The 25,174-nt window shown below is 52.5% G+C and overlaps 5 protein-coding genes across 5 annotated transcripts; 4 read left to right on the top strand and 1 right to left on the bottom strand.

Annotated features, from left to right (window-relative positions):
- The first annotated feature begins 1,498 nt into the window (after window positions 1–1,498).
- Window positions 1,499–11,431, top strand: TGME49_312140 (hypothetical protein). The gene is made up of 10 exons (XM_018782699.1): window positions 1,499–2,625; window positions 3,192–4,185; window positions 4,582–5,053; window positions 5,895–6,038; window positions 6,326–6,591; window positions 6,986–7,124; window positions 7,568–7,626; window positions 8,139–8,347; window positions 8,630–8,944; window positions 9,507–11,431. Exons 1-10 carry the CDS (start codon window positions 2,522–2,524, stop codon window positions 9,655–9,657), a joined length of 2,853 nt encoding a protein of 950 aa, XP_018635494.1. The 5' UTR covers window positions 1,499–2,521; the 3' UTR covers window positions 9,658–11,431.
- TGME49_312130 (hypothetical protein) lies at window positions 10,290–14,354 on the bottom strand. Its single transcript, XM_002364394.2, has one exon. The coding sequence runs from the start codon at window positions 13,655–13,657 to the stop codon at window positions 11,138–11,140; it is 2,520 nt and encodes an 839-aa protein (XP_002364435.1). The 5' UTR covers window positions 13,658–14,354; the 3' UTR covers window positions 10,290–11,137.
- On the top strand, window positions 14,090–14,548 carry TGME49_312120 (hypothetical protein; the record flags this gene model as incomplete). The annotated part of the gene is made up of 1 exon (XM_002364393.1): window positions 14,090–14,548. One exon carries the CDS (start codon window positions 14,090–14,092, stop codon window positions 14,546–14,548), a length of 459 nt encoding a protein of 152 aa, XP_002364434.1.
- A 588-nt stretch (window positions 14,549–15,136) lies between these two features.
- Window positions 15,137–24,108, top strand: TGME49_312110 (apicoplast-associated thioredoxin family protein Atrx1; the record flags this gene model as incomplete). Its single annotated transcript, XM_018782698.1, has 11 exons — window positions 15,137–16,083; window positions 16,709–16,927; window positions 17,598–18,049; window positions 18,845–19,041; window positions 19,637–19,866; window positions 20,171–20,313; window positions 20,970–21,207; window positions 21,576–21,815; window positions 22,575–22,808; window positions 23,392–23,562; window positions 23,965–24,108. The coding sequence occupies exons 1-11, from the start codon at window positions 15,979–15,981 to the stop codon at window positions 24,106–24,108; spliced, it is 2,373 nt and encodes a 790-aa protein (XP_018635495.1). The 5' UTR covers window positions 15,137–15,978.
- A 25-nt stretch (window positions 24,109–24,133) lies between these two features.
- Window positions 24,134–25,063, top strand: TGME49_312105 (hypothetical protein; the record flags this gene model as incomplete). Its single annotated transcript, XM_018782697.1, has 2 exons — window positions 24,134–24,259; window positions 24,768–25,063. Exons 1-2 carry the CDS (start codon window positions 24,232–24,234, stop codon window positions 25,061–25,063), a joined length of 324 nt encoding a protein of 107 aa, XP_018635496.1. The 5' UTR covers window positions 24,134–24,231.
- Window positions 25,064–25,174: the final 111 nt, after the last annotated feature.

Raw genomic sequence — 25,174 nt, 5'->3', positions numbered from 1 at the left:
TCTCTTATTCAGAATGAAAACTTCTGCTTCAGATTGTCCGCTTTTCTTGCCTACTTTGGGGCACAAACTGTCCGAGAGCAGATGACAAGAACTTCCAAGTTGCCTTTTCTTGATCCAGTGGCTATGAAAGAAGCAGCAGTGCCACTGCGCATGGGTGTTGCTCGATGTGATGTTTCCTGAGGACATCGATATCCTGACTGCTGTGGAGTAGCGAAAGGGCACATTTCAACGCTGTGTTTCTTGCTCTCTCTTTCGTGTCACCGAGTCAGATGTCACTGTTTGTAGGTGCAACTGCGTTTGCAGTCGCGCCCAGCGTAAAAGTTTCCGAGTCGGTGGTGTTGTCTGTTGCCGCGAACAGTGGCACTGCGTCGCTCCTTTTCCCACGCGTGGAAGCAGACTTTATTAGAAGGTGCAATCTGCACGTGAGACAGGAGCGACAGTTTCTCACTCAGTTTTGCAGGTTCCCTTTGTCGTTCACCGTTGCAGATGTACTTCTTGAAAGTTTTAAACCGCAGAGACTCGAGTGAGTTCTTGGTGCTTCGCGTAAAAAACGGCAGCAGCGAACCGGAGGGCCACAGGTACTGACTAGGTTGTGAAAAGCTCAGCCCATTTTCTAGTCTGTCCGAACAGACAGACTCACTTTATGACCCGACTCACTTTATGACCCGCCAGCATCTCGGCGCGTTTGTGCTTGGAACTGATGGGAGTAACATGCACATGTCACGATTTGAAAACAGAGGGAACTTAAACCACGAGACGAAGGTGTTCGATGCCCACGTCTACTGATGATTCTGTTTCCCAGTTGTGACTTGCACCTTGCGCGGCACAGGCATTTTCGCAACCTTTCGCTTTTCCAGCTTAATAGACACCAAAGTTCGGTGCGTTTCGACCTCAGTAAACACGTCCGTTCAGAATGTTCTCACCAGTGGAGACCTAAGTTTTCATGGCTATGCGGTGCGCCGTCTGACAGGCGAAACGAGGAAAGTACAGACAGGCGAACTGGAACTGTTGTGTAAAGAAGGGGAGTAGCCAGCGACGTCTTCTTGGAGGGGGGCGACCATTTGAGGAGATTTGTGCCTGTCTCTTTTTCTGACAAACACGTGAATGCTCTCTCTACACTTTACGCAGTTCTGCTCACTGATTTCTCGAAGGAAAATCGGAGTGCCAATAGCAAAACAAACTCAGTGGTGGTGTTAAGTGCGAAACACTCCAGCCGCCAAGATCGTGCCACTGAGGAAGGGAAGTAAATGTAGATGTCCGCCACCTGCGCAGTGCTTGTGAAGTTGCTCATAATAGAAGCTGTGCTAAAGCGCGCTAAAGCGCGTTAAAGCGTTATGAAGGCGATCTTCTTTTTCTGACAGTGTTTTGAGGGAGTAACCGACAGGCAGTATACGATCGCGCTCGTGACTCTCGGGGCCGAAAGCTTGCATGCAAGCTAGCAACGTTTGCTTTGCATCCTCGTCCTTCACCTCGTTTGAAATGTCTCAAAAAAGGACGTTTCCTTTCTTCCTGCTCGGATCTTTCCCCGCTCTTTCACTTTTTCGCGGACTTTTTGCCGGCCTGGAGACTCACCGCGTCTCAGCCACACACACACAGCAGCTCGCTGGAAACAACGACGAATGAATTTCCGGAATTTCTCGATCGAAAAACCGGTCTGTCTGTGTGTCTGCACGTCCTCGTTCATCGCCACAGCCGCCACTTTTGCCTTTGGATTTTTGCCAGCAAATTTGCACAAGAGGTATGGACGCGCGCCTCGGACGTGTGGATGTCTGCTTGCAGAGACTTTTTTCTGTCTTTTCACGCGTCTCTCCTCTTCGCTCTTTGTCCGTTTGCTTCCCTCACAAGTTCAGTCTTTCTCTCGCCTTCCCTTCCCTTTCTGTGATGTTCGAGCTCCCACTGTGGAGCGACTCTTCGCGGAAACCGACCCAGTTTTGCGTCCAGACTTCGTCTCTTGATTCGTTTTCTTTACGCGCTTGGAGTCCCCGCCTCTCTGCTTTCCGAGTTTCAATACGAACTTTCACTCGAAGTCGTCGCCTCTGCTCCACACTCCTCACACTGGCATGAGACGCCGTCCCTTTCGTTTTTCATCTTTTCTTTTCTGCATCTCTTCTCGTACGACACCTGATCTGCTTTCTTGTTCGCGACTTTGCTCTTTATTTTCAGTCTCTTCTCATTCCCCTCCTCGCCCCCTGCATTTGCTTCGTCTGCCTCTGCTCACGCTGTCTGATAAACTCCCTCTTTCCGGTCTTACGCAACCGGCATCCCCCGGCATACATTCTCTTGCATCCTTCGACACATGCGCCCACATATTTATGTATATTTTCACATGTAAATAATGATACAGACATATTCCTACTTTGTAGGCATGTTGGAGAAGGCCTCTCTCTCTGCCCTCTGAGAGCGGCTCCACAGGTCCGTCTTTCTTGCCTGAAAACCTGGTCAAGAGTTGATTCTTTGTCCTCTTCGTCCTCCGACAACCTTGCACCCCAACGCGCTGCAGGGTCTGCATGCTCGGGGGTCGATGGCGCCTTCTTTTCCAGAAGCAAACAGCGACGGAGGAGGAACTAGAGGCGAGGGGAATCCCGCGCTAAACATTCCAGGCCAAGGCAGAACTGATGGAGGCAGGTACAATCTTTAACTTCACACCTCGCTCTTCGTCTCCGTTGTCTATTTCTTGTGACGACAAAGACCAGAAAAGGACGCACGACCTCGTTCCTCAACTGGCACCAGAAACGCCTTCCAAAATACACAGAGTATATATATGTATATATATACTTGAATACATCTCTCTCTATGGCCGCATATCCATCCGTAGCCTATATCGACGCAAAGAGATGTACATGTAGCTGCGTATCTCTATCTCTACAGCGCTGTATTGGCACACGGTCAGTGCCTGTACATGTAGATACACATGTGGATGTGCGTAATAAAAAGACATAATTCAACATTAATTTTTATCATGTATATGCATTTGTAGATGAATACATGCATCTACTCCCCGTTCTACATCTCCAGTTTTGCTGTTCTCCGGATACAGCTTCCATTTTTTCGGCGCTGGACATGAATTTAGGCTGCGCGATTGTTCGCCACGCAAACGCATTACTCCTCGAGAGGCTGAGCCCCTGCTTTTCTTGCTTAGTAATGCATCTCCTCTGACACCGCTTTTCTTTCGTCTTCTTTCATTGCTTCAGGATGCCTCGCAGCGGCTCTTCGACGCCTCAGCCTCTGTTGTCTTGCGCTCCCGCAAGTCTAGCAGCTTCCCCACAGTGTTCGAGAAGCCCCTTAGCTTCTTCGCTCTCGTCTCCCCGCAGCATGCGTCCATTTGATGAATTTTCTCCGGCCTTGACCCCTCGACGAGGATACATCGAGTCACCCTACCAAAGCAGCTTCCTCGCCACTTCTTCTTCTTCTTCTTCTTCTTCTTCTTCTTCTTCTTCTTCTTCTTCTTCTTCTTCTTCTTCTTCTTCTTCTTCTTCTTCTTCTTCTTCTTCTTCTTCTTCTTCTTCTTCTTCTTCTTCTTCTTCTTCTTCTTCTTCTTCTTCTTCTTCTTCTTCTTCTTCTTCTTCTTCTTCTTCTTCTTCTTCTTCTTCTTCTCTCTCTTCCTCTGCGTCCTCTGCGTCTTGCTCGTCGGTTTTCGCTCGCTCTCCGGCTGTGCGTGGGGAGGTTTTCGAGCCTCAGCGAGCGCGCGCGACGGAGACTGAGGCCGAGGCGGAGAAGAGTTGCTTCGACGACGCAACAGTCCATATCGTGTACCCGCCTGATCTGTTTGCTTCCGGCTTCCTTCCTAGGTTTTGGCGAGGTTCTCAAGCCGCTGCGCGAAGACGGTCGAGCTCCGGAGACACCGGGGGCGGTTCAGTCCCCCTCCCCGGGGCGGACGCGAGGGGACAGAGACTCTCTTGGGGACGGGTGAGCGCTGAAGGCCTCGACTGTTTCGACGGAGACGAGGACGAAACACTTGCCGTCTGCAAGTACTTGCTGGCGACGGGACAACTCGCAGACATCCCCGAGTGGAGACCGCTGCAAGTCCTGCAGGGGCAATTGCTGCAGCTCGCGGCCGTCATTCTTCCTGGAGACACCGTTCTGGAGGCAGGACCTGTAGCTCTTGAAGAGTGGATTCGAAAATTCTCAACTCTCTCCGCCACTGTCGACCTCGTCGCCGCCGAGGCCAGGGGGACGAATGCGAAAGTGAGAATCGTTCAGCCACTTGGAGGCTGCGTTCCATTCCTTTTCTCTCTCCAGAGAGTCGTTCTTCCGCGCTGGACATATTGAGGCCTGGCACCGGAGTTTCGTGAAAACGGCATGCGCTAAGGAGTGTAGCAGTGACGACAGAGACGGAGGGAGAACTACGCGGGGGACATTTGGGGCAGAGGAGGCCCGACGCGGCCTTCAGGGGAAACTCCGCTGTTGCATGCGGTGGAAAATGTGTGATTTCAAGGATTCAGGGATGCGGGGTCTGTTCTCGCTTTTTTCTTGCTCCTTTGCTCTCTCCCTTTTGCGCGCTGCCTCGATTTGTCCCTCACTTCTCCCTTTGTCGCCACCTGTCTCCTGTGTCTCCACCTATCTCCGCGTTTGTTTCTTCAGGCAGGAAAGACGAAGTCTTCCGCGCTTTCTTGCCAATTCTGGGAGGCGCAGGCTTTCCCAATCGACGCCCAGGAGTCGCTGAGCGTCGAAGTCACTCCGTACACCTACGAAGTTGTCCAGAGCACACAGGGTGCGCCCTGCGCCGACGAAAGGAGACATGTGTCTCCTCTGCTCCCCACAGTGTCTCCACCTTCTTTCAGCGAAGGGGTAGATACACCACAAGCCTCTCTTACTGGCTGCGGTCGCCGTGAGGACCGGGGAGAGGCGAAGGACAGGGTGCAGAGGGCAGAAGAAGCGAGAAGAGAGGATGGAGAAGAAGGAGCAGAACGAGGAGAAGAAGACAGAGGAGAAGAAGGACGGGTGACTCGCACTGACAGTTCAATGCTCGGAAAGGCAGGACTGCCTGAGGATGTTCTGAGACAAGTCAGCTCAGAGCGCTTTTGCTTCATCGTCGACATCAGGATCCCGATGAGTGCGTGGGGCGGCAGAGACACAGGGAAAGGAGACAACAGAGACACGCAGGAAGAACGCGCATGAAGGGTCGTCGGGATCAGATGCCACCGCAGAGAAGGAAATCCGAGGGGGAGAAAATACGTCGGAGATAAGGAGAGAGACGAAGGAGAGGAGAAAGGTCGAAAAAGGAGAGATGAAGGAGAGGAGAAGAACGCAAGACGGACGATATTGGAAATGAGATACCGTGGCCAGAAATGAGATGTCGGATGGGAGAAAACCGGAGAAAGGAATGAAGCTACCAAGTTTGAGAGGGGAGAAGAGTGCTCTTTCGATTTGACTTTCAGGTCAACTCACTCGAAACGAAAGTGGAGACGGGTGATTGCGCTGTCGGCTCTTCAAAGTGGAAATCTATTTTCCAGGCACAGAGGCGCGAGAAAATCCAAGTCGGACTTCCGCCGTTCCCCGTCTGATGTCTTTGTCTCGTTGTCTCCTCCTTTTTTCTCTCGCATGTTTTCTCTTTTTCCTTCTCTTCTTTCTCCTCGTCCGTTCTCTCGTCGCTTCTCCTCTCTCTGTGTCCGAGTTCTTCCGTTCTTTTCTTCGACGTCGGGCGCCGCGTTCGCCTTCAGACGCTCCTCCAGTGTTCCTTTCCGCTTTTCGCCCCTGCTCTCCTTTCTCTTCTGTCTTCTCTCATCTCTCAGCTCTCCTTTTCTTCTCTCCCTTCTCTTGACTGGCTCCGTTTTTTCTTCTGCTCTTTCGTTTGCAGCTTTCTTGCCCCCGTTTCTCCCCCCTCCCCTCCTCCCCACCTCGCGCGTTTCGCGTCGACCTTTTCTTTTCCCCGCTGGGTGTGTTGTTCCCTGCAGCTGTCAACCCACAGTACCTGGGCAAGTCGCTTCTCCTCGAGCTGACTTTCTCCATCGTGCCAGGCCCTCTGTCTTCTCTCTCGCCTGTCGAAGCCATGCGGGAGTCGATTCAGATTCCCTTCAGTGCTTGGGCGGCGGCTCGCGGTAGGTGCTCACACCAGGAGTGCATGCGTGGATTCGATTCCTCTGGTCGCCCGGCAGCTCGCCTTGTCATCTCGCTTTCGTCTCCTCAGCCGTCTCTTCTTGCTGCTCGCTCTCCCGCCTCTATTCCAGTTCTTCTCTTCTCTCTGCGTCGCCTCTCACTCTGCTTCCCAGTCCCCTTTCCGGGTCTCTTCTCTCTTCGCGCGCTGCGTCGTTTGTCCGAGTTCCTTCGACCGCCCTCGTCTCTTCACATGCGCCTGGACTTTGCTGTGGACCTCTCCTCCCTGCAGGACTGAATGCCGCCTCTGCGGTGTCTCTCCAGAGCGACTTGGCGGCGCCGACTCTCGACTTGCTGAACGTGCCATTTTCGTCTTCGCTCACAGGCGCGCGGTTCGGCGCGTTCGCCAGAAGAGACCTGAACGACTCGGGGACCTCCGGCTGGTGGGCGCCTCCCGTCGGCGCAGGCGAGAGGCTCTCACAAGAAGACGGACTTGGAGACAGAGTAGGAAGGACGACGGAGATTCTCGTTCAGTCCATCGCGTCTCTCGCTTCCGGGGTACGTTCTCACGAGAACCGAGAGAAGCAAAAGCAGGACAAACGCACGAGGCGCAGAGAAGAAAGACACACTGGACGGCCAAATACGACAGACGCAGAGACAGGAGAGAGGAAACGAGGGCAGATACGGAAGGACAAGCGCGCGAACGGAGGGAACAGAGAGAAAAAAAAGAGGGGAACAGAGACGGCTAGAAGAAGCTGAAGGCGAACCTCAACTCGAGAAGAAGAGAGATCCAAAGAAGCAGAGAGATTCAAAGAAGCAGAGAGATTCAAAGAAGCAGAGAGATCCAAAGAAGCAGAGAGATCCAGAGAAGCAGAGGAGGTCAGACCGGTCGAAAGTTGAAGGAATCTGGAACGTAAAGAACTTGTTTTGAGTGAGGTCTTTTCCTCTCCAGGTTTCTGCTGCAAAGAACAAGATGCAGAGCACCACCGTCGAACACCGCGTCCTTTGCCCCCTCAGTGTCCGCCGGCCTCTCCAAGTCACCACAGCTCTCATGGATTCCTTCATGTATGTCCAGATCGAAAACACTACAGGTAAGCCGTCTGTCTTCTCGTCTTCTTTCTGTTCTTCTCTCTCTCAGTCTCCCTCGTCTTCTTCGCTGTTGCCGTCTCTCTTTTCGTCTCTACCGTCATGGTCTTCTGCGGCTTCTCGCTTGCGCCGCGTTAGGCTCTGTTCAGGATTGTGTATGCGTCGGTCTGTTGGATGTCCCCGTATTTATGCGCAGGAGAGATCGACTGCCAAGGGTGCGTCTCTGTTCAGTTTATGCTGGTATCTTTGCATGCGTCGACGTGAGGGAAAGCGCGTCGCTTTGCGCGACCCAGTGTCGCCGGTGAAAGGTCGTCTGACTCAGATCGTTTCTTGGTGATTCAATCTTGCACCACTCGTCCACGTTTCTGTCTGCATGCTTGACGCCGGCACGCGTTCGCAGAGAGCAGCATCTGCCTGTTTCACCGTTTGTTTTGTTTTGTTTTTTCAGACGATGTCCCTCTAACCATTGAAAATGTCATCCTGAGAAGTGTGAACTCCCACACACAGGTGCGTTTGCCGCCGAAACGAATCACGGACAGACAACGTCGAACACCGAGAAACTCTTCCGTGAAAATACTCAACTGCAGAAAAGAGACACTTTCAAACCCATTCTCATAGATATTTTCTCTGTCAGTCGGTCTGTGACATTCTGTCTATGTGCGTCTGCATGTCTATCTATATCTATGTCTATACAAATATATGTCTATACAAATATATATATATATATATATATATATATGTATATGTGTCTCTTTGTGCATGTGTATTCATGTTTTCTGTCAATCTCTACCGAGTATGTGTGGATCTGAATCTCTGCATTGGTGACTTTGTATATCTACGTCTGTGCATGCAGATGCAGGTCTGTCTCTGTCATCTCACCTACGCCTCACTACGTTTCTCTCTGTGTCGCTATTTGTGCACGTATCTACATCTGCCTGCGCAGCTATGTATTTTGGCCAGTTTTTCTGTCTCTCTCAACCACTCGTTCGTTCTCTCTCGGGCGTTCCGCGTTCCGTCAGGGAGAACTGCCTGTGACGCTGGAAGCTGGCGAGCAGTACAGCGTCCTCTTGCGCCTGGAAGAGTCTTTTCTCTCGCACCAAGCCCCGCGGTGGAACGCGACTCGCGACATCTCTGAGGCTCGGGGACCCAAGTCTGGAGGCCAGCTGGGCAGAAGAGACACTCGACACACCCAGTCGGGGAAGACCGTGCTGCCTCTCTGTCTCAAATGGTAAACTCGACGAAACGAAAGAAACAACGGCAACCGAACAAGGCACAAACCGCCACACTGGCTCTCCGAGAAATAGCTCCCGGTGTCCGACATACACACATGCGCAGCCTCTCTTCCTCTCTTCAAAGGCCTTCCACCCCTGCCTCGCCACCGAATCAACATCTACATATATATATATGTTTATATGTGTACATATATATATATATATGTATATATATATATATGTATATATATATGTATATATATCTCGGTTTCTTGGTGAGTTGTTTTCATTTTTTTCAGGAGCATCGAAGACTCCTCGGGGCCGGCGGTATGGTCTCAGTTCGGCGCCGAGTGCCAGCTGTCTACGCGGACGCCGCTGCAGGTGACGCTGAGTTGCTTCTCGGAGCCTCCAGGTTTGCAGACACTGGTGACAGCGGTTCTTTCTGTGGTAAACGGCGAGAACTTCGAAGTGGACTTGCTTGCGCTCTTGCCGCGAGACGTCCTCTTTGAGCAGACGCAGAGTCTCTACCACACGCCTGGCGAGAATCGAGAACGGGAAGAAAACGCAGACGAACCGCCTGCCCTCATTCCACTCAGCTCCAAAAAGGATCTGGGGTGAGTCCGCGGGCGACTTCCGCTTTCTGTCGAGGTCCTCAAGTGTACGTACATCCGACCCACGAAACGCCTGCAGAGGGACTCTTGAAAAGACTCCCAGTCTTTCTTCTCTCTCGACCTCTGCGCAACTCTCTCTTCTGAAATGTGTCAGGGTCTTACATCCACGCTCCGACCTATTTCGTCTAAAGCTGTACAAACGCATGATTATATACAAGCACATGCATATTTATTTATAGATACACGTATATATGTGGGTATGTATTTATATTTGTAGATGCATGCATTTATATATGTATTTATATATATATATGTATATATATGTCTATAATACATTTTGTTCTCGTTCTGTGCGTAATGCCACAGATTCCTGTGAGCGAGTGAAGCAGTGTCGAGGGGGGAGATCTGAAGAATCGAATGTCTCTCCACGTATGTCCCTGTGTGTGAACAGGCACTTTTTAAGTAGAGGAGTATTTTTGTGGGGCCCGTCTCCGTTGCATGTGCGAGTTTTCTCTCTGCATGCACTCTTCGGCGGAGTTCTTGTATTTCTTTTCTTTGTTCTCAGACGCATTGCGCCAGGCGGCAGTCAGTCCGTCTACCTCCAGTTTCTCGCGACGCGAAGTGGCGCGCATCTTCTCCCTCCAATTTTGCTTCTAGACAAAAGGAACAATCGAAAGATTCTAGCTCGAGGCGGTCAAGTCATTGTTGCGCAATAAAGATTTCATCTCATCTTCCAGGTCGCGACTCCCTGTTTCCTCTCCCGTCTCTTCCTCTGGCCTTGTTCTTCTCTTTCGACTGTTCCGCTGCCTTCTTCTTCCGTCGTTTTTTGCTTCTTCTTCTCTGTTCCTTCTCTTTTCCCTGTCTGTAACAGCGTCCCTTTGTCTCCCTCCCGGGGTGTTCTGTCTTCCCCCTCTCGTTGTTGCCGCTACTGCGTCCTCCTTGGCCTTTTCGTTTCCTCTCCACTTTTTTCATCTTTGCTCTATCCGTTCGTCGGACGCCGTGGCGGTCTCGGGCATCGATCTTTGACTGTCGCGGCTTCACGAGAGCTGCTTTACCTCGTCATTCTTTGATGAGACCCGCTCTGAGTCTCGGATTTCCTACGATTAAAAACAACAGAACTGCCCGCGAGGAGGCGAAAATGTGACTTTTCTGGGGCAAAGTGTCCGGCAGCTCCTTTGGGGTTCCACCTGGTAAAAAACGGAAGGAAAATAAAGGAATTTTCCTTCTGCCCCTAGAGGAAAGAGAAGAAAATCGGAAACACCACCTGTCTCCTCTTCGCCAGGGGTACGAATCTTCTGCTGGGACTCCTGACGTTTGTCGGATTTCCTCAGTCAAGGACCTGGATAAAGGGGCTTCATGTCTGGTGTCTGTACACCGCATACTTGTGGAGACACTTGGTGCGTCAGAAGAAACAGGAGTTCTGCGAAAAGTTGGACGACCTTTGAAACGATCGACATTTAGGACCGCCTGAGTGTACCGCCTCGTCAGAAGTCGGGGCATCGCTGCGCACTGGTCGAGAAAACGAGAAATCAAGAGACAAGAAAACACAGTGCCCTTTTCATCGCCATGCAGACACACGCTGCATTAAGAAAATGTGAAAATGGAGAGTAAGACAAAACTCTCCCTGCTTTTTCCCTGAGTAGGTTCCTCTCCTCGGCGATTGCTGCACAGAACTGAAAATGCGCGTCTCAGCTCAAACTCACACAGCTTGCTTCCTGCTTGAAAAAAATCGAAGACACTTGCAGCCCCGTGCCTGTCAGAGACGACAGCCTTGGTCTCCACGACTCTCAACTCTCCCCTTCGAGCGTCGCAGCTTCACTCCCTTCGTTCTTCCATATCCAAAGAGTCGTTCTAGATTTGTGATGCTACACACACCTTGCTCCTTGCATCTTTCCACCTCTCGCCTCCTTTTTTTTCTCTTCACCTTGCTGTGTGACAACTCTGTGTACATGCCAGTGCATTGTTCTTTTTCCTCTCTCCTTCATATTCTTCTCTCTCCCTTCCCCTTTTTACATGCTTCTCTCTCGGAGAGCAAGGGTCTCCCCGTTCTCTTCATTCTTTGTCTCTCCTTGAACTGCTCTTTTCTTTTCAAATGCCTCCAATTCTCTCTCTCAACACACCCTCGCCCGGCCACTCTACTCTGCACCTCCGTGATCCTCTCTCTTGTCTCCTCTTCGTTTTCGTCGGCGCGTATCGTCAGGAAAAGCCTCGGTTTTGCATTTCCCGCGCTGCGGCCGCCTCCTTCGTCTCGTAGAGCGCATGCAAGGTGTGCGTCCGAACAGACACCTCTGGGGCGTACGTACAGCTGCGGCGGTCCCAGTTCGGCCCCGGTTCCTCGAGTTGGAAGCGCCCGGCGGTGAGGCGGAAGCGGAGGGAGTGTCGGAGAATGCATCTAAGGAACGCCATGCCATGCGAAGAGTTGAGGATGTCTGCGAAGCCATCGCGGGAGATCAGACAGCCGCGCTGGTGCTCCGTGACCGTGAGCGCGAGAAGGTCGTCGTAGCAGGAGGAAAACCGGGTGTCAAAGCTGCTCCCGGAGTCGAGGGAACAACGCGGAAACCGACTCGGGGCTAGAACCAAGACACCCTTCTTCTCCAGCCGCAGCACTGCCTCCGACCCCACCATCACCGCTCGACGATATCTCCACGCAGAAGATCCAGACGATGAAGAGGAGGCAGGTGTGAAGTTGCAGAAATGACAATCAGACGACTTGGTGCATTGGTCGTTGTCGAGCGTTTCTCTTCCGCAGCCGCCCACGCAGCCAGACTCGCGTCCGAGGCGCGCCACACTGGACCCCCGCAGCTGCACAGAGCCTCTTCTGTCTCCCGCTGTCGCCTGTCTCCGTCCCTCGGTTCTCGCGCCGGCGGCGCTCACAGACTGGGCGCGGCGCACCGCGCCGGCCGCGCAGCGAGAGAGCCTCTCTTGCTTTTTCCTTCTGTTTGAGGCCACAGCCAAACTCCGAGCCTCCCTGAGACGCCAGGCCGGCAATACGACGCAGATCTGGGTCGCGTTTGCGTGCAGGAAGAAGTCCACTGCTTCCTCGAGCAGGCAGCCGTCGAAGGCGAGCTCGGCGTCCCCCAGAAGTCGCCCGCAGGCCTCACAGCGAAACCGGTCTTGGGGAGGGAAGACGCAGAGCAGAGATGACGAGCTGAGACGAAGCGGCGCCCGGCGACGCACGCAAACCTCCACGGTCGCGACGTTCACGCCGTCCAGGACGAGGGGGCGGAGTTGAAACCCAGGCGGAGGCACCGGACGCACCGCGCTGAAGCGCCAAGTCGAAGAAACTCGGGCAACCTCCAGGACGTCCTGCGAAGAAGAAGAGGAACACGAGGATGAAGAGAGAGGACAGCAGGCAGAAGAGAGAGAAGAAGAGGGAAGAGACGAGGACTGACGCAGGCTGCTCGCGTCTTGACAACGGGGACTCGAAGAGTTCGGCTGTCCGGAGACGTCGCTGTGTTTCCCGACAGTGCAGAGAGAGGCAGGAGAAGCGAGAAGAGAAGAAGAAGAAGGACGAGCAGAAGAGAAAAGAGAAGAAGACGGGAGAGCGTCCTGGAAAGGAGCGAGGGTGTGCGGAGGTAGGAGACGGCGGCAAAGACGCAGCTGGAGGTTTCTCCAGAAAGCGAGCAGAGACACCTCATCCGAAAGATCTGCCTCTCTTGTTTCTGTTTCAGTGGAGGTGGAAAACAGAAGCAAATCAGGCGACAGCTCAGAAGCCGCAGGAGATGCAGGCGGCCGGGGACGTGAAGACAGAGACGAAGTCTCTGAAGGAGTCAAAGAAGCAGTGGAAAGGGATGACATGGAAAAATTCGCGTTCGCTCTTTCTCGGGAGTTTCCCCCAGGGTTTCGGAGATGACCTTGCGGCCTCTTTTGTCTCTCTTCCGAATTCGCGGGCGCGCGTCCACGAGCGAGTTCCGGACGTCTCACTCCGCAAGCACTCCCAGCGTTCTGTTTCTCGCTCCTCTTTTCCTTCTTCCTTCTCACGCGCTGTGCCTTGGACGCGGACACCACCAGCTGATGCGGCCTCGCTTCTTCGAAGAGAAACGCCGAACATCCACTCTCTCTTGCGCGCGTCCGTTGGGCTCTGAACGAGGAGTGCGAACGCGCAGGAGACGCGAAGGGCGTTGGTTCTCCTCGTTCATCCCCTCTCGCGCGTTCAGCCTGGATGCAGGGCGCGCGCCTCGCGCCCCCAGAGGCCTCAAGAGAGAAGTCGCGACACACAGCCTTCTCGACTGCGGCTAACCAGTTATTTGCCTCGAGTGTCTGAACATCTCCAGAGCGCAGGAGAGAGGAAGCCGCCAGCGCCCGCGTCACCGCAGAGCTTAGACTCGCCTGAATGCCTAGGGAAGCTGCGTCGAGAGGCGAGGAAAGACACGCGGGTGTCCTGAAGCACTGCTCCAAGATGTCTGCCAAGAACTCTTCACACTGGACGTCAGGCGAGTACGCACAACGAGTTTGCGAAGGCGCAGAAGATCCGGGGAAGCCGGCATCGGAAATGTCGACGGCCAGCCACCACGTTGGACGACCAAGTCGCGTCTGCAAGGACTCACGGGCGGCCTCGGAGATTCTTCTTCCACGCACTGCGAGCACGGAAGCAGCAGAGGAAGCAGAGTCTCCCGTCGACTTCCACGACGTCTCGTTCACTGGCCAGGAAGACGCCCCCACCGGAACACAGGTTTCAGATCTCTTGCGTCTCGCCGCCTGTCGCTCTTCCTCCATGTCTACGTCGGCCGCTTTCCTGCTTTGCTGCGTTGCTGGTTCGTCGGTCTTCACCCCTCTCTGTCGGTGGTTTGTTTCAGCAGCGCGCTGGAGGGCTTTCGAGGATCGACGTTCGCGCCGGTCCGATGAAGGAGTTCCCAGCTGGAAGGCGAAAAAAACAGTTTGCACGGAGCGAAACGGAAGAAGGAACAGACACGACGGCCTTCCATTCTTCGAGTTCCGTCAGAGAAAAGTCTCTTTTCTCGAGACTCTGGAGAACTGCGGTCCCGGCGACCGCCATGATCCTGGAACTCGGTGACTCCGTTGACACTGCGGTGTCTGTACACCTCACACACCGGCAACTTGGTCGCGCATGCGACGGTTCCGCTGTCTTGATTTGCGGTGCAAATCGCCCTTGTAACGCCTTTGAAAGTGAACGTCTCTTCGCGAGCGATGCAGTGCGTAATCTACTTTCTCCGCAGCCTCCTTCCCGTGAAGGCGCTCGGCGGACGTCGCGCAACGCTTGTCTTGCCGCCTCAGGTCTGCGCGAATGGCGCCCGCGCAGCTCGCGAAAAGATCGAGCTTCTAGGCAAAGCGCAGCTCCCTGCGGCGAAGAAGTGTGCGGAAAACTTTGCGGAGTGTCTGAGAAAGAAAAATGAGTTGTCGAAACGGGCGAAAACGCAGGGCAGGACCGCGTTTTCGCGTTGGACAGCAAGACGCGAAGTTCCACGCGAAACCGCGGCTTCTCCTGGGGAGGCAGGCCTGCACAGCCACAGTGAGAGTTTCATGTCAGGAGCACATTCTCTGCTGCGCGGGAGTCAGTTCAGAAGGAATTTCGAAGGGAAGCACAGAAACAACGCGCGGGAGATATGCGACTCGGACTACGGGAGCAGCGACAGCACACATGCGTGAGCGGAGGACGCAGGGAGACTCGACCGGAGGAGGGGGGGAAGTCGATTTTCCAAGGCCTGCAGCTTTTGCTGTTTCTGGATTTTCCACTGAACTTTCGAAGTTTGTTTTCCCCGCGCTTCGCTCAGAGAGACAAAGAAACGCGGACACGATGGGTAGATTTCATGAAGAAAGCGTCGCGACCGAGCACACAGAAAACCGGCCAGCAGAGAACCGCAGGTCGGCGCCGATGTTTCTGTCGATTCCTTCTCCACCAAGAGCAGATTTCTGTTTATTTCCTCCGCGAGCAATCGGCTTTTCATCACAGGCTAGCGTGGCCGGCATGACCATTGTGCAGATGGAGTACACAGCCTCGAGCTGGTCTGCTCCGCAACACGCACTTGACTTTATTTCCAAGCATATTTTCTAGACTCCTTGCCTCTTCTTGGGCCACTCTGTGCTGGATATCGTGGTGAAAGGGGGTTTTTCTGTCTGGTCTGTCACAAATGTTCTGAAGAGGAGAGGTCATAACTCACACGCTTGCGGGACTTCGTTCCATCTCAAGCCGAAACCACATTCACTGCCTCAGCGGTGGTACTCTGTCTGTGTCAGGTATCATTGGTGACGAAGACGCTCGAAATCCAACGCCTGTGGCTGTCTTCAGCAGTCCGAAGAGTCCGAAGAGGGGTGCGAAGTCACCACAAAGAACGACTGGCGTCACACAGAATGGGCGTCGCATGCTTTTCCTGTGTGCCCTCCGTCTGTTTTGTTTACGTCTGCCAACGAGACACCCTACACATTTGCGTAGTTCTAGATGCGTAGTGCGGCTCGAAGCGTCGGTACGAGGAAAGCGAAGAGAAACGAACGAACGCAGACAGGCAACTTGTTTACATAAACGAGGTGTCTTCGATGGGAGAGAGGCCAGCAGCCCGTAGCGGGTGTGAGGTCTCGTAGCGTCTGGCTTCCCGAATAGCCGCCTCACAGGTGATCCGCTTGAAATTTGGAGCTTGCCGACTCCGACAGAGTCGCCCTGCTCACTCGAACGTTCTTCGCTTTTGGTAAGTTGACTCTCCTCGTCTCGTTGCCTCTCCAGGGGACTCTTCTTCCCTGCCTCCTTCTGAGAGACGTCCCTTTCTCGCGCCGCCTGTGCGAGCAGTTCCAGGATCTTCTCGACTTGCATTTAAATGGTTCTAACAACTCTGCAGGTGTTGATACCGCGCTTAACGTGGAGTGAACGGTCTCTCTCGCCTTCTACGTCGACCAGAAACAGTCGACATCTGCACAAAAGCGCGTCAACCGTCCGGTCGCCGACGCGATGTCCTCCGTGTACACGCACCAGAGGAGGTCGATAAACAGTCGTGAGTTTTTCTTCGTCGTCTCGTCGACGAGTGCGACGAACAGTGCGTCAGTCCATTTCGTCGGGACAGAGACAGACAGAAGTCCGGCTCAAAAGGATGAGACACGGTCCATGTTTCACCTGCACTCACAAGTTCAGCTGCCCTTCTTTCCTGCGAAACGGAGTCGTCTCGGCGCTCGCGCTTCTCTTCCCTAAAACCGCGGTACGAGCCTCGTCTCGATTTGTGTTTCAAAGCAACGGCTGTTTCTCGGTAGACGCACTTTTCGCCAGTCACGCTCCTCCCCGTTTCTTCCACTTGCCCTCCAACGCACTGAAAAGGTCCTGAAAAGACAACGTTTCCGCAAAATCAGAGCCGATTGCCATTTCCCCGCTCCTTTGCGCGCGAATGGGGGAATCCCGCCGCGAGAGTCGACGAGCCGTCCTCGAGAGTTCCGCGCTCGCTTCCCGCAGAGACACCACTGGCGGCATAAGAGAGAGAGACGGGGGGAAAGGATCGACTTTCGTCTTCACTTCTCTCGCCAGCTTTTTGTTGCCTGCTTGCCAAAAGTCGAGAAAGTTTTCCTCGGCGTCTTTGTGTATGTGTGCCCCTGGCGAGCGCCGTGGATGGAATGTCGTATGTCCACCTGAAAATCCCCCTTTGGCGCTTTTTCTCTTCGGCGAGTTCGGATTTTTGCCCGCACTGCAGCAGAGGAGAGACATCCGTCAACGACTGTTTGCGGCGCGTCCGCGACGTCGCTTGTCTTCCGCTTTTCCTCGTCTGAACGCGTTTATTTTCTTTCCTCGCGTCGTCTTTCTCTCTTCGTCTTTCTCTCCCTCCAAATTTTCAGGCCGTCGTCGAGTCGCTCTCCTCCCCTGTCTCTGTCTCCATGGCGCCTGACAGTTGCAGACCGGACCCCGTGGGGGCTCCCAATGGACGGGGATCCCTGAAGGAGGTTTCCTCCTCTTTCTGCACAACGTCTTCTCTCTTTTCTCGCCTCTCTCTCCTCTTCCTGCTCTTCTCTCTCTTCGCTTCGCCTCGACAGCTCTCCCTAACGTCGGCCATCTCGGTATGTACACGCTGCAGCTTTTTCCTGTCTTCATCGCTTCTGTCGGAAGGAGACATAAAGTGGAGCGTCGTTCTTCTTTTTGCTGTGGGTATGACGCGTCTCTCGTCCTTTGTGTGATGTCTCCCCAAACGCAAGCCCTCACGCTGGTCTCTTCTCTCCGTGTCGTTTTTTTCTCCAGCCTTCTCCCGTTCTGGACTCCACTTCCTCTCCTCTACTTCCTCTCCTCCATCTCTCTGTCCCCTTCTTCCGTTGTCTCTGTCCCTGCTCCAGTGTGTCTCTTCTGTTTTTTTCTCTCCTTTTCTCCTCTTCTTCGTCTCCAGCTGTCCGCTTCTCTTCTTCCGACACCTGCTTCCTTCATATTTACCTCGGTCTTTCCTGCAAAAAGAAGCACAGCATTTGTTCTTTGTGAGAAAATACATAGATGTCCGGCAACCCTCTCGATAATGTGCTGTAGCGATGTCTTTTCTTCACTAGAAATCTGTAGATGTCTCTCCCCCGCCGCCGATAATCTACAGATCTCTGCTTCCTCCCTACCTGAGGAGGGATTTCTACCTCCCTCTGTTCCTCGAAGATCTGTCGACACTGGCCTTTCTCCCTTCGCCGGAGAAGGTGTAGAGGTTGCTGGTTTCCTTCCAGTCGCGTTGCGACGTTTGTCTCTCCTGTTGTGCAGCTGGAGCCTTCGCCGGGATCTCCCGCTGCGGCCCAAGTGTCGTCAGGCGTCGCCCCCACACCGGTCGAGAAAGAGTCGGGCAACGGCGGCCAGGTGAAGGTCCACCTGAAACGCGACGAGGCAGGCCGGCCACTGCCGGTGTCTGCGGCCTCTTTGTTTGCAGCCGAGAAGCCTCACGAAGAGGAGGAAAGGGAGGTCTTGCGCGTCGGAGTGGACGCAGGAGACTCTCGGAGAGAGAAACGCGCAGTCGAACCCACGCGCATGCTTGCTTCGATCGATCCGCAGCATCCTTCGGTCTCTGCGCAAGTCGTCTCCCCGGCGCCTTCCTCTTCTCTCACAGCGCCTCCAACGGCGCGACCGCGCGACGAAGGAAACAATACTTGCGTCAGAAACAACGAGACATGTCAACGGCGCGAAAGATATGCGGAGAAATCCATTCAACGGCATCGACAGTAAGCGAGGACCGCAAGTTTACCCAGAGAACCTTTGCATGTATCTGTATATGCAGATGTCTGGGTGTGTGATTCCCTGTCTTTTTGGATCGGCATGAAAATATCTGTGTACATCTCTGCGCATGTCTATCTCTATGTCAACAGTTGCATCTGGTGGTGTCGAATTCTGCGTGTAAACAGATGTGGGTGCAGGAACACAGGCTCGTGTCTTTCTGTTTATATATATAAATATATGTAAATATATATAAATATATATAAATATATGTAAATATGTACAAATACATGTAAATATCTCTGCATATATATATACATATATATATACATATATATATATATATATATATACGTATATGTGCGAACACCTCTCTCTATGTATAATTCTCTTTGTGTATATACATGCAATTTTCTCTTTCTCTCGCTGCGTTTGCGTAGATTTACGCGTTGCGTTGTCTGCGCGGTGTGTCTGTGGACCCTGACATCTGGCTGACGGGGAAGAAGAGAAAACGTATCGCGAGAGAAGAACTGTTCGACGAACAGGGAAGACGGGGAAGCAGAAGGGGAAGCGCGGTGTGTGTGTCAAAGAGCTCTGCAAAGAGCGCGAGCTGCTGTTTCGAGACGAATCTCTGTCGGCAAAATATACGCGAATGGTCATGCGTGTCTCCCTGAGATGAGCGCCTTGGAATCGAAGAAGGGGACCTTCCCAGACAGGGACGCCTGCCTCGGAGGGAGGCTGTCGTCTGTGCCATGAAGGAGTCAGGAGAGTACCCTTCTCTCTTCTGATTCTCCTGTCTTCAGCGATTCCACCTCCTCGCGGGAGAGCGTCGCTTTTGCGTCCTTCGGATCTTCAAAGAATTCGTTTGCAACTGCCTACGCCCCGTTCGACGACGAAGACGAAGAAGGCGCTCTTGCACACTTGAAAAATAAAGTGAAGACTGCTGTCTCCTGCCCTGCAGCAAAAATTCTGCTCGGCATCAGTGGAGTCGTCGCTCTAGGTAACCACTCTCACATGTCCTGCATGCAATCGCCGACCGTTTCCCGAGGAAAAATCGCGTCTCGTGAGCACCGTGGCGATACGTACACAGATGCACCCGTTCGCTCGTGTGCACATGCAGAGATACGCATACAATCACATATATACAAACAAACCTACATACATATATATATATATATGTAAATGTATAGCTATGTATAATATGATTCTAGATGTATATACGTCAACATCCAGATTTATACCGAGATACACAACCGAGGTGCTTGCATATGCACATACATATATACATATATGTATATATATATATATGGTGACGTGCATGGATAAGGTTTCATTCATACGCACTTCCGTTGCTGTTTCTCCGTTGCTTTACCCCTCGGCAGAGAGTGATTCACAGATGCATCAGTAGGTGTAAATGGCAAGCGTTTTATCCGTTCTTCGACGACTAGGTCGGTGTCCATCTCTAGGCTGTCTGAGGCTGTCGTCCGGCGTCACAGGTGTACGTTGACCTTTGTCTCCTCCCCCCGTTCGGACCGCCTCAGGTGTACGTACACTCGCGTCCGAGGTTTGGGTGCCTGGTCTGTTGCTTTTTTCAGGGACGCTTGGCATCAAATACACGAGAAACGTTTTGCGGCGCCGTCGACGCGAAGGCCTACAGAGGCCACCGACACCTTTCACAGATCTGCTCGGCCATGTTCTGCTGAAGCGCGAAAGAGGAAAACATGCGGCCGAGACTCGCGAGCTCGCAACGGGTGATGTGCTCGGCAAACCTGGAAGCGTGACGGCGCTTTACTTTTCAGGGCGAGGCGTTGAGGAAATGTTGCAGGTGAGAAGCGACAGGAGGTGATGTGCAGAGAGAAACACTGGAACGCGATGAAGACGAGCAGTTGGAGACTCGGAGATCGATTTACAGACACCTAGGAAGAAAGCGAAGGGATGCAAGAGAGAAGCGATTCAGCGAGCGAAAAAGGAGAGAAGGAGAACGGTGTACGTACTCCTCAGAACCGCTTCTTCTTGATCGGCTCTCCGGTGTGTCCTCGTCGTCTTCTTCCGTGGAGTTCCGCCTTCACTTTTCTCTTGCGTTTTCTCCTCGACCTTCGTCTGCTGCTCCTTTTCCTTACTTTCTGCAGACTCGAGGGTACCAGCCTTTTACGCCTCGCCTAGAGCGCATTGTTGAGGGATGCCGCGAGCGAGGACAAGAACTGAATGTCGTGTATCTCTCTGCAGATGCCGACTCCAGCGACGCCGAAAAACATTTCAGCGACATGTCCTGGTAAAAATTGTCCTGAGCGTTTTTGACTTTCCAAAGCCGTGAATGCTCTGCTGTCGTGGTGCACAGACCAGTGTCTCGTCTCTGCCTGCTGGCAACAACAGCGTCTACGGGCAACTGCCATCGAGCCTACTCTCTCGCTGCAGTTGTGCCCCTATGAGCACTTCTCTACTCATTCCGTGGCATCGGCAGTTACTCATATATACTCATATATTCATATATGTATACTCATAAATATATATACTCATATATATATATATATATGTATATATGCCCTTTCCTGTACACGTAAATAGACATCCACTCACATACGCACTCAACCAGTTCCGTGAACTCTTTTCCACATCTCCTGGAAAACGCATCCACACACACATATTAGATTTTCTTGAGCAGTGACCTGTACATTAAAAAGATGTATCCTTTTGTCTATACTGCCGTTGACCGTCGCAAAGATCATGTTCCTACCTGTACAGTTGCATGCATCCATGCGTATCAACACCGGGGTGTGTGCTGTTGTCGAAAAACCGACGTTTTCAGATACGCGAAAGAGTGCGTTGTTTCGCAAAAGCGGCCGCCGACAGTTTCGGAGGCATGTGTGTCTCGAATTTCGGAAAGGTCCCCTTTTTTTCAAGTTTCCTTTGTTGCGGTTTCCTCTCCAGGTATGCCCTGCCGTTTGACGACGCTCCTGGGCAGGCGCGGATCCACCGACTTTTCCGGAAATTCCGAGTTTCGACTTTGCCTCACGTTGTGCTTCTCGACTCCAATGCGCGTGTTCTTAATTCGCATGCGTACGCGTCGATGATTGTCCGTCCGACGGCTTTTCCATGGAAAAAGCAGACGCCGGCGGAGCTTCTCGGCGACGCCTTCGTCGCCGGCGAAGGCCAGAAGGTCGGAAAAGTAAGAAAAACGACGAAGCGTTGCATCGAGGGAGCGAGCGGAAAGCGTCTCGGTCTCTCTGTGGAACGCCATTCACATCGAAATGAGAAAGATGGCGGGGAATTCAAACGCGGTTCTCGGTGAGACACCCGTACACGAGTTCTCTCACGAGTGCTCGAAGCAGAGAGGAGCGATGGTCGAACGTCATCTCATGATGTGGTGTGTGGGGAGAACGCCGCCGCGTTTTGGAGTCTGTCGGTTGGGGATGGAGAAGCGCTCGCTGCCCCAGCGACGACTCGATGTCGTTCGTGTGTCTCTCGCTTTCTGGTCGCGCAGCGCAGCAGCTGAACCATGTGAAAACGTTGCGCGTCCGTTAAACTTGTTTTCAGGACGCTCTTGACAATAACGTCGTGGGCATCTACTTCAGCGCCTCTTGGTGTCCGCCTTGCCAGGCGTTTACTCCCAAACTCGTGGAGGCTCTGAAGGGATGGAAAGAACAAGGGAAGGATGTCTCAGTTGTTTTCGTCAGCAACGATCGCGATGAAAAAGCGTTCGAAGAGTACTTCAAGAAAATGGAAGGCTTCGTCGCCATTCCCTTCGCCGACACCACCCGCCGAGCCCTACTGCAGGTCAGACGCTTCACGCGGTTTTTGTGTCCGAGACGCTTTTTCCGTTCTCTCGGGGGCAGGCTGTAGCTTTTCCTCTCCAGGCGCTCTCGCGGTCTTTGTCGAGAGTTCTCGCTCTCTTCGTCGGAAGGTCTTGCTTTGTTGAGCGTGTCAGCTTGCTTCGCCGAGAGAGCTCCACCTCTGAAATCGGAATGCATATGTAGTGCATTCGCTTCACAGACTGCTCGTGCATAGACCTGCGACGACGCTGTGGGTCTTCGACTCGCGAGCGCTCCCAAAAAGAACGTTGCACTCTGCATCTCCTCAAGAAATGCTCGTAAACGTCTCCAAGACTTTGGACAAAAGGGAGTGGCTGCATTCAGACCTAAATTGCGAACTTTAGCCTGCCTCGTCATTTGCTTGGTGGGAGACAAGAGACTCGAGGAGTGTCTGTCCAGGGCGGGCCTCGGTTGCTGAGTTCCGTGATCTCTTTCCTCGACTCTGGACGTAGTTTTAGTATGCATGCATGCACTGTGTCGCGTCACGAGGTGCCTGCGACCAAGTAGGAAATGGATGAATACGCGTCACATAAAAATATATATATATATACGTATTTGTATATATTTGTATATATTTGTATATATTTGTATATGCATATATGTATGTACATGTTCGTACGTTCACGTTTCCTGTTGTGTAAGTCGATACGTTTGGGAGGCTTTGTGAGGTCTGTGTTTTGTTTTTTGGAACTCAACTCTGGAGTTTGCCTTTTGGCGTTTTCAGGAGGCGCTGAATGTGCGGTCTTTGCCCACCTTGGTGTGGCTGTCGAAGGAAGGGGAAATATTGACAAGGCGAGGCGTTCCGCATGTCCTGGAAGATCCCGAGGGAAGAAACTTTCCGTGGAAAGACAAGGATGTGAACGACGTGAGCGACTCTGTCGAAGGCATTGCAGACGAGCCTGCTCTCATTCTCTTCATGGAGCACCTGGACGAGAAGGCGAAGGAAGAACAAGAAAAGGTACGAGCGTTGAAAGCTCATATATGGACACCCAGCGGGCGCTTCTTTCGCAGGCCGGCGCGACGGCGCCTGCGAAGAACAAAGCAGACGCTTTGTCGCACAAAACGCTCACTCGTCTCTCGTCTGAAATGAGGAAGGCAATGCCGAGTCCAGACGCAGAAAGGGAGGAAGTGGAGTCTCAGGCAGTCTCAGCGGCTTCGCGCTGCTCTTCGCTACGTCTGTGAACTCCGCGTTCAGAGAAAGCGGATCTCAGTTTACAGAAAAAAAGACGGAGAAGCGCATGTATGGGGAAAGAGACACCGTCCGGAAGAAGGCTGCCTAAGGCGACACGGAGAAGTACAGACACTTGCGACATTTGCTCCTCCAATTTTCCGTTGAGCTTCTCTTTTTGCTCATCCACATCTCTTGTTTTGGCTTCGTCTCTCTGTTCTTCCTCGCTTTTCTCTCTTGCTCCTTCTTCTATTTCGCCTGTACCCTTCCTTCCCATTCTTCTCTCGTATTCGCTTTGTTTTCGATAGCCGTTTGTCCTGTCTCTTGGGGCGCAGTTTGAATTTTTGTCCTGAGAAGTGATCCCTGCATGCAGGCCCTCGAGGAAGCGATGCAGGCCTTGCAGAGTCAGAAGAATGACGGAGGGGTGCCGCCGCTGCCTCGGCTGTTCACCGCGAAATCGCTTTCTCCCAGGTCGATTGCTCTCCGGAGAATTTGCCGACAAGATCCGCCAGACGCAGACAAAGAGAAAAAAGGCCCTATTCTGGTAGGCAACTGTACCCATACAATGGGCGTCGGCGAAATGCATGCGTAACAGTCATAAGGTGGTACATAGATCTCAAGAGAGTTAAACTCACATCTCTCTTTATATACAAATATATATTTATGCGCTTACGTATTTGCTGCATGAAGCGTTTCACACATGCAGGCACAGACGCATGTAAAAAAATATAGAGATATTTTTATATTTTTGTACATATACATATATATATATATATATATATTCATATACATTTGTATTTATGTGAGAGAGTTGAACGTTCTTGAGGCGAGGCGTGGTTGAAGGTTGTGCGTGTGAGAGTGGAGAGTTTTAGGAGAACAAGATGGAAGGGAAGAGCATTTCATCGAAGCGTCTGGAACCGACTGTCTCGTCTGCGCATGCATTCAGACCATTGTGGACTTGCTGGACCAGAGCTACTTCACCGCTCTGCAAGAGCCCGGCAGGATCTTCTCGGCCGACGAGATCGTCGCTTTCATCAACAAGTTCCGCAGAGAGGAACTGGAAAGAAATTCTTTGGCGGTCCCCGAATAAACGGGGAAAAACCGCAGGAAGCAAGTTCAAGTCTCAAAAAACGACTTCCGTCAAGATAGGGAAGTGTCTGTCAACAGAGAGGTCCGGCATCTCCAGCTCCCCACATCTCGCCATTTAATACGCATGCACAGGCGTCGACGCGTTTTCGTGTGTACGTATATCTATATAGATAGATAGATAGATATAGATATTTACATGAAGAGTCGTTGGATATATGTACATATATGTAGAGCTCAAATATATGTATATATAAGCCATTATAAAGGTAGACATTTGTATGTGTGTAGGATCTTGTATAGTTGTGGGGTGGTGCGAACATGGACTGTGGAGACGGGAAGCGATTTGCGGAGGGTCTTTTGACAACGTGAGAGCTCGAAAGGTTCACGTTGCTTGAGTTTCTTCCTTCCGGTCTTTTCGTTTTTCCGGTCTTTTGTCTCTTGTCTCCCTTTTTTCATTTGCTTTCTTCCGCCTGCTTTTTTTCTCGTTTTTCTTCTTCGGCGCTCCGCTTTTCTGGTCGGAGTAGGATGGAGGGCGGTGCTGCAGAAAAAGACTTGGCTGCCGTCTCTATTCTTCACCGGAGTCTTGTCGCTTCTTCTCTGGGTTTACGGTTTCGTCCTCGGTCGTTTGTCGCGTCGGTTCTTGTACGCTCTTGTTCGCAGTGGCTGTTTTCTTGTTTCTCGATGGAGTTCCTTTGCGCTCGTGTGCGCTGCCCGGTTTTCGGCCTTCTTCAAGGAACAGGGTCTCCCTGTCGATACACCCGACAATTTGCCCTCCGTTCGGGGCGGAGGATTCGCTTGCCTGTGTGGCGCCTCTCCTGTCGACGAATCCACGAAAAAAGGAACGCCACTGTCGCAGACACTCTTCAGCAGAAACTGCTTCCCGTTTTCAGGTCTCACAGCGAGTTGCCGCCGCTCCGGCTCAACGAGTTTATCTCAGTTGCTTTGGTCTTTTCTGATATGGAAATAATCTACTGAAACCAAGTGAATGCTGCACCCCCCTAGGGGAGGCAGTGCAAGGCAGACACTCCACCTACTGAATTCCGGTTCATCACGCCAGCTTCGGGGTC

This window comes from Toxoplasma gondii, chromosome XI (genome assembly GCF_000006565.2).
Source record: "Toxoplasma gondii ME49 chromosome XI, whole genome shotgun sequence".
NCBI lineage: Eukaryota > Apicomplexa > Conoidasida > Eucoccidiorida > Sarcocystidae > Toxoplasma > Toxoplasma gondii.
The sequence above is the reverse complement of the archived record's forward strand: the minus strand, read 5'-3'. Positions and strand labels throughout refer to the sequence as shown.

Bases quoted from the DNA above. Each gene is read 5' to 3' on its own strand.
- TGME49_312140 (XM_018782699.1), top strand. From the start codon at position 2,522: ATGGCGCCTTCTTTTCCAGAAGCAAACAGCGACGGAGGAGGAACTAGA. The intron at 2,626-3,191 runs GTACAATCTTTA...TCATTGCTTCAG, and splicing joins GGCAGAACTGATGGAGGCAG to GATGCCTCGCAGCGGCTCTT. The intron at 5,054-5,894 runs GTGCGTGGGGCG...TGTTCCCTGCAG, and splicing joins CGACATCAGGATCCCGATGA to CTGTCAACCCACAGTACCTG.
- TGME49_312130 (XM_002364394.2), bottom strand. From the start codon at position 13,657: ATGGAGGAAGAGCGACAGGCGGCGAGACGCAAGAGATCTGAAACCTGT.